The 7897-nt window shown below is 28.1% G+C and overlaps 1 protein-coding gene across 2 annotated transcripts; it reads left to right on the top strand.

The window, feature by feature from the left end:
- The first annotated feature begins 270 nt into the window (after positions 1-270).
- On the top strand, positions 271-3724 carry LOC123262796. 2 transcript variants are annotated; one of them, XM_044725235.1, is made up of 6 exons: positions 271-698; positions 2284-2637; positions 2712-2882; positions 2960-3096; positions 3279-3527; positions 3655-3724. In XM_044725235.1, exons 2-5 carry the CDS (start codon positions 2555-2557, stop codon positions 3524-3526), a joined length of 639 nt encoding a protein of 212 aa, XP_044581170.1. In that variant the 5' UTR covers positions 271-698; positions 2284-2554; the 3' UTR covers position 3527; positions 3655-3724. The 2 variants fall into 2 exon arrangements, with proteins under 2 accessions (XP_044581170.1, XP_044581161.1); XM_044725226.1 differs by lacking the exon at positions 271-698 and having other exon boundaries at positions 1821-2637.
- Positions 3725-7897: the final 4173 nt, after the last annotated feature.

Below are 7897 nucleotides of genomic sequence, written 5' to 3'. Positions count from 1 at the left end.
AAATTCAGTGTTGATTTTTTGGGATCTGGATTTTCAGGCGATATTAAGAAGCGAGTTTCATTTAATAACTTGACAAAATTCTAACTGCACTTCATACAGTCAGTATTTATTCTTTATTGAAGTAAATTAGAGTTTAAAGATTAATAATCGCTGATCAAAAGGTGTAATAAAATATATTGTAGGTGATACGAAGTTCACCGGGTCAGCTAGTTATTTATAATTATGAATTGGTTATTAATGTAAAAATTGTCACTGTTACTCTTGTGTGGAAACGAATAAAAGAAGTAGAATTTATTAACTAACGAATTGATGAAATTTTCGAGGGTATTTGTGTTTGAATAACATAAATATAGTCAAAATTAATAAAAATATTTAGATATGCAAAATATTAGATCGTAGAATATTTAATGACACAGCAGAGGTCAGACACGGTTCTTGATTTTATTTTTTTATTAACCCAGTAGAGCAGAGTCTCTGTTATTGAATAAACGTACATTTTCCTAGTGGTTTATTCTCCTTTCCGCTCTGGGCGCTCGGGTTTGTCTTCGTTTTATCAACGGTTAGAACACCGCGAACCGACGTCGAGACGGCTTATTTATTTTTGCCAGTTGGACGCGTCCGGTTTCGTGGACCGCTCTTGCAGAAGGCTTGCGGTCAATTAGTGTCCCGTGGGATTTTAAAATAAACACTCGTTACTGGTACTTGAAACAAAAAGCACGGGTTTAATTAGATGAGCTTCAACGAGTTTGAATAACTTGAGTTATATTTTTAGTGCACACACTCCCCGACTATTTTATTTTATTTATTCATTATTATTTTTTTTTATCTCTTCACTATTATTACTATTAATATTAATTAACCATCTTTATCATCTGTACGCTAATTTGATGTTTTCTTTAATTAACTGGATGCCAACTTCAGTATTTGCTTACTTTTTTTAACTTATTTCGTTGTACTAATTAAAGTGTTTTTTTTAGCAGCAGTAATTACAAATTTTTGTCTGTAGTATTTTTGTTACACAGAAATATGTAATGTAAATTACAGGGCCTTGGAATATCGATTAGATTCAGAGAAAATAGTGTTTCATTTGACAAAAAAAATAATTAAATGCGTATGCTTCATATCTTGCGAGAAAGTTCTTCTCTCAATCTATTCTCATTTGCACTTTTTTTATTTCGTTTTCATCTCAACCAAACACTTGTTACTTTTACTTATTAATTTATCTTAAGAATCTTAAAAAAACAAGTTTGAATTTAATAAACAAGCAAGTAGAATGAATAATTTACTATCATTTAATAGTTAGATTACTTTTTACAAGTATTTATTATGAATATTAAACTGGATTATGATGGAGCAAAAAATAGTAAACAGTAATTACCTTTATTAAAGTAACCCAAGCAGCACAAAAAATACTGACTTTTGGGAAGTTTTTATACAACAAGAAATCAAAAATTATATTTAAGATAAATTTACTTATCTAAAGTTTAATGTATTTTTTTTTAATTTTTTGGAGAAATTTATTTAAAAAGTAACAATATTAAAAATTGAAGAAATTAATCAAAAAATTTTATTTCAAATTACATAAAAATTTATTAAATTAAATTTAAGTATTCTAAATTATTTAAAAATTTTTTAATTCTTTAGAACATTCCAAAATTTTATAAAAATTTATTTCAATATTCAAAACTTCCAAATTTTCTGAATAATGAAAAAACTACAAATTTTAACCGTAATTAATTTTATATAAATTTTTTTTACTAAAAAAAATTTCAAGTCTCAGCTAATAAAAATAAATTAAAATAAAAAAAGAATCATGAATAAAAAAAGTGAGCTAATTTAGAAAACTACTCGCTGTGATCATTAGAGTAATAAAAAAAAATAAATGGTAATGAAAATCATAACAATAAAGTTCACTGTGCTAGTATGCCGGATCACCATGACACTGACAGCTGCTGATTACATACAAACATGTTACTCTTTATTCCAGACAGTGATTACTGCCTACTTACACGCTTCAAACAATAATTCTAAATAACAAATTATAAATTATAAATAGGTACATAATACGAGCATGCATAAAAATCAACAAAATTTTACAGTCATATTCATTAGAATGTAAAAAATAAATAAATAGATAGATATAGGAGCTACTTACCGTTAAAACCGAGCAAGAAGGCATCGCCCCAATAAAAAGACTAGACAGTTAATCTGAGCTGTCTAAGACAATCAAATTAAATGTTAACTTTGATTTTAATTTATTCATGTTTTTTTTATCATTGTCAGGATAATTTAGCGATATATCCAGTTTGGTCGAATGTAGTTAAGTGTAGCTCGAGTAGTTTTAGCAAAAAGAAAAGAAAACTGACTAGAAGTGAGAGCGAGCTACGGGATATAAAGAGTATCGTGATGTACAGCTATTCTCAGTTGTATATTCCAAGCGACAAGTGAACTAGTGATGTTATTGACGTGTTACTCGTTATAGTATGTTTACTCGGTCCACTTCTGTTTAATATTTAATATAATATTCATAGTAATAAATGTGCATATTACAGTGATGATATCTATTTGCAATTCACAGCTGTTATTGTTAATTATTTTTTTGTTTACAACCACATCTCATGCTATTTTTTTTAATTAGTACGTTCAAATATCAGAATTTAAAATTTTTATTAAATTATATTTACTTGATTGATAATTTATTTATATTCTAGTCCTAAAAATGTATTGATGGATTTTTTTGAGACATTACGGGAAAAGAAGGAGTTAAAAAAAGAATTACCGTCAGACATTCATCATTATCATATTCATTACTATCCTGTTTACATGCATTCGCCGAAAGCTATTAAAGCGCCTGATAAAAGTGAATTGGAAATTTTACACACGTATGTTAATTTAGTTTTTTTTTATTTTTTTTATAAAGACGCTGAGAATAATATTTTTTTTTAATTTAAATTTCAAGAAATAAATTAGAACAACTTGGATGGAGTAATCAAGAGTACAAAAATGTTCCTGAACCGAAGCTTCATCATCTTTTGGGCTTAGATGGTCTGACAGCTGGTTTGGGACATAGACCTTGGTGGGACGAAAATACTGTAGGCAAGTACCAATTATTTACTGATTTATTTTAAACATAGTTCTTGATTATTTTTTATTAAAATTAATTTTTAATTTATATTAAAAAAAATCTAATAAATTTAAGATTTTATGCTTTTAACTTTGATTATTTTCTTTTATATAAATTATTTATTTATTTATCTGTTGAATAATCAATATCGTAGATCGCCATGAAGAATCTAAAGGAATAGTAGTTCAAGTACCGTTGAACCAGCAAATAATTGTACAGCAGCCAAAAGAAGAAGAAAAAGTTAATCCTCTAGTAGCGTTCTTCCGAAAGTTGAAGAGCATAAAGAATTCAATTTTCAGCCACCACTCAGATAAAAAAGAAGAAGATGAGGAACACAAGGATCATAAAATAAGCACTGTTTTTGTTTATACTCATCCCAGTAAACACGGACATTATCCATGAGGTACTATCACAAATTAATGTACATATAAAATTAAAAAAATCATCATTATTTATATTTATACATTTTTTATTATTATTGTTTATAAAAAAAAAAAAAGAAATTAATATTCGACGTCTTTATTTCGTAGTACTAACGTCAGTCATTTTGTCTTCTACTCACGGGACACAAAATGGATGACGAAGTAAATGACCGCCAGGGTGCGCATGATCATAAGTAAATACTAAATAGTGATAGAACAACGCTCCTGTGCTTATTTAAACGTTTTTTTTTTATTGACAAAAATTTATTTATTTATTAAGTTTAAAATTTTTATTTTCATTTTTTATCAAATCAAGTAGATAATCAATTAATTTATAAATTAATGACTCGGTTTTGACAAAAAAGACTCAATTTATAAACATAAAAATGTTATAAAAAATTAAGCTAGCCGATATCTAAAAATTTTTAGAATTTTTTTTTATTGAAAAAATCATTACGGAAAAATAAAAAAAAATTTTCATTTGTAAAAAACTTGAAAAACTATAAGTGAAATTTTTTAAAAATATTTTTTAGTTTTAATTTAATAAATAAAAAAAAATTAAAAACGTCGGCTAACTTTAGTATTATTAAAATGTTGCGTTAGTGTACAACTGAATTTTGAAGTCAGGTACAAAAATTTTAAAATAAAAAATCTATTATTTAAAAGTAAAAATAATCCATTAGCTTTCAGCAAATAGGAATATTTAAGAAGTTTAGAGTTGTTTAGTGGAAAAGATGTTTTTTCGAGCTCAGGAAAATCGGATTTCCATGAAATCCTAAAAGGATAAGTATCCAGAGGGACACTCGTGGCAAACGCAAATGTCCACGGACGGAGCTTGGAAAAGTGGTTGGAAAAAAATAAAATGGAGTGTACGTATAGTAGTAATAGGATATATATATTTATATTTATACATAATATATATATATATATATATATATATATATATATATATATATATATATATATATATATATATATATATATGTATATTTTATATTATAAGTATAAAAAGAGGACACGAAATAAATATGGTACAAGTGGAGTTATTTAAGGAGCTATTACATTTTTATGGCTCAGATGACGCATGGTCCTAGCATCAGTGGCGTACCATGTCGTGGCATGAGTACATATTATATAGGTTAACGTGGTGCGGTATACCAGAAGCTATTCCCCAGAACGCCTTTATAAAAGCGCACGAAATATCTTTAGCACGATTTGCTTTGTCGTTTAAATCTTGATCCACTCTCATTCTTCTGTCTTTCTGCCTCTTATCTTACGAGCATTACATTTTGTTCATATTATTTATCATTTATTTTCCCCATTAAAATAAATTTTATTGTGCTACGAGGTACTTTTTTACTTGGCCTAAAGTTTTTTTTAAACATAGGCCCGATTATTTATTGCGACAATGTACTACACGTGGGAGTCTGATTTTTAGAGGGGCATAAATATCCAGGTGTCTGTTATATGCTCTTAGTAATGACAAGTGATGACACGTCTAAAACAGAATAGTACCTGTAGTGCAACAACAACAACAATTCACTTTTATTTTTTGGTTTCTGTTGTGTGGTGTGGTCGCTGTTTTGTCAAAGTTTACTCCCTCTTTTAAATATACACCCATGACCACAACGAGACGTCGCTCTTGACAATTTTGGTTGCAAACTGTTAAATCGGTCTAGCTTTTATTTTTGGCTGACAATTTCAATTCATATTCATGAAGTTTTTAATATGTTACATTTACTTTAAATTTAATTGTTCAAGTACATAAAACTTCTTTTTAATTATTTTTAATTAAAATCATATATTTTATTTCTTAAAGGTATTTTTGTACTCTAGCTAGATTTATTTTAATTATTTACCAAACTAAAAAATTCAAAAACCATGTTAAAAATTATTAACAAAAATTATTAGAAAAAATGTTTTTTACAACCCAATGTAACAGTACATTATGTAACTGAGTCAATCGAGCATTCGGCTACGGAAGTGTTGGTGCAACGAGCGAAGAGTGTGCGTCCACTTACGAGTGTTAAAGAGTTTTATCCCCTAAGTCTATACAAAAAAAAAAAAAAAACAGGTAATTAATCTATACTTCTATACTAATATTATAAAGAGGAAAGATTTGATTGTTTGTTTGTTTGCATCGAATAGACTCCGAAACTACTGAACCGATTTGAAAAATTCTTTCACTGTTGGGAAGCTATACTATCCCCGGGTGACATAGGCTATATAACATCATAATTAATGTTGAAATTTTTGTTAAATAGCCGTGCGAAGCCGGGGCGGACTGCTAGTTAACAATAAAATAATAATTCACATTTTGATAGAAATCTTTATTTGATGTTTATTTGAATTATCACCAAATTATTGGTGATAATTTAAATAAACATCAAATAAAGATTTCCATCAAACTGTGCATTATTAATCTATTGAGTAATTATGGATATGAACAACGACACAATGTAATTAATTAATGTAGTCAATACAACCCACACTGAAAAAATATATATGCGCATATATGCTAACAAAAATACATATACGTCGCACATATAAAATATATACGCCACATACTCTTTTTTTTGCCCCCGTATATGCGGCGTATATTTTTTTTCAGTACGGGAATATTTTGCAAATATTGTGATAAAGGAAGAAATGGTCATATTATATTATAGAAACACTGTAAAAAAAACCAGGGTAAGTCCAAAGCGGCGTAGGTGTTAAAATTTTCGGTGTTAAATTCCAACACCGAAAGCGGTGTTAAAATAACACCACTGCCGGTGTAAATATTTTTTTCCGGTATTAAAATATTTTTTGATGTTGAAGATATTTTACTTTATGAATGTTTGTATTCACTAAATTACTACTATTGAACGGTATATTCATTAATTCATAAAACTATTAATTATTGTAATGCTAGGTGTAAAATTGTATAATTTTTTAATAAAGTTTGTATTACATATGTAACAACTGAAATAACTACAAACCAAAATTAAAATTTGTTTTAGATGATACTCATAGACTTTTTATATTTTTCTAAGTCACACATTTTTTTATTAACTTTTATAGGCATAATTTTATTTATTTCACTAACAATCATAAAAATTACACCTGCCCACAAAAAAAAAGTGGTCTGCACTTTTGACCGGACCTACCTATCTTTATGTATTTTGACGCGCTGAATCTGAATCTGAAGTCAGTTTTGCCCGTACACCCTCAAAATTTTGAGTAAAATGCAAGAAACCCCAATAAAAGGCAAAAAATTGCGAAAAACTGGTCACAGCGATGAATAAATTTTGTGGACCCGGATCAAGTTTGGGTGTATTTTAATGGATGAAATATGATCTTAGAATTGAAAAATTGACAAAATTTTTTAGTATGTAAAAAATGATGTATAAGTAGAATGAAGAGAACGATTTTCTTGAATTTTAAACTGTTTTTCGTTGTTATCGAACTTTTTTGTTCTCAAACGATCTTCATTCTCAGAATTTTTATCTTCAGAACCTGAAGATAAAATGACGGCTCAAGGGGCTACTTAACGTTTAGATTCATCAGATTCAGTGAATTGATATACATAAAAATCATAATTTATCTAGGTTCACAAAAATTTATTCATCGCTGTGACCAGTTTTTCGCAATTTTTTGGGGTTTTTTTTTGCATTTTACTCAAAATGTTGAGGGTGTACGGGAAAAACTGACTTCAGATTCGGATTCAGCGCGTCAAAATACCTAAAGATAGATAGGTCCAGTCAAAAGTACATTTTTTTGTGGGCCAGTCTAATGAATACTACTTTAATATATTTTCTTAATTTAAAAACTAAGTTTCATTATGTTTTATAGATTTTATAATCTGGATGTTTTAAGTAGACTGTTTACTCCGCTTTTACACTGCTATTACTCCGTTTTTACACCGATTTAACACCGGTGTTTTTACACCGGAAAAGTACACCGTTACGCCGGTGTTATTTTATTTTAACACCGCGCGGTGTTACAATAATTCCATTTTTAACACCGCTCTTTTTACAGTGAATAAGTGAATACAAGTACTTATTAATACAGAATATTTTTTTTTCACAAGAGTTATAAATATTAGTTTTATTTCCACATTATAACATGAAAATTCGTTATTTGATCACGATATTTTGAGAAATATTCTCAGAGTTTGGCTAGCTTTTGTAAATTTAATTTGCTCTTTCATTTGTAATTTTTTGACGAGGACTTAAGTAAAATCCAGAAGTTAGTAAGCTGGCAATTAGTCGATATAGAATTCAAAATGAATGTCTGAATAAATCTCAACATTCGTACGAAAGATGGCTTATTACAAAAAGCATGTAAAGAATGAAAGCCAAAATAGATG

This window comes from Cotesia glomerata, linkage group LG1 (genome assembly GCF_020080835.1).
Source record: "Cotesia glomerata isolate CgM1 linkage group LG1, MPM_Cglom_v2.3, whole genome shotgun sequence".
Lineage (NCBI taxonomy): Eukaryota > Metazoa > Arthropoda > Insecta > Hymenoptera > Braconidae > Cotesia > Cotesia glomerata.
Note: the sequence above shows the minus strand (reverse complement) of the source record. Positions and strands in the feature narration are given on the sequence as shown.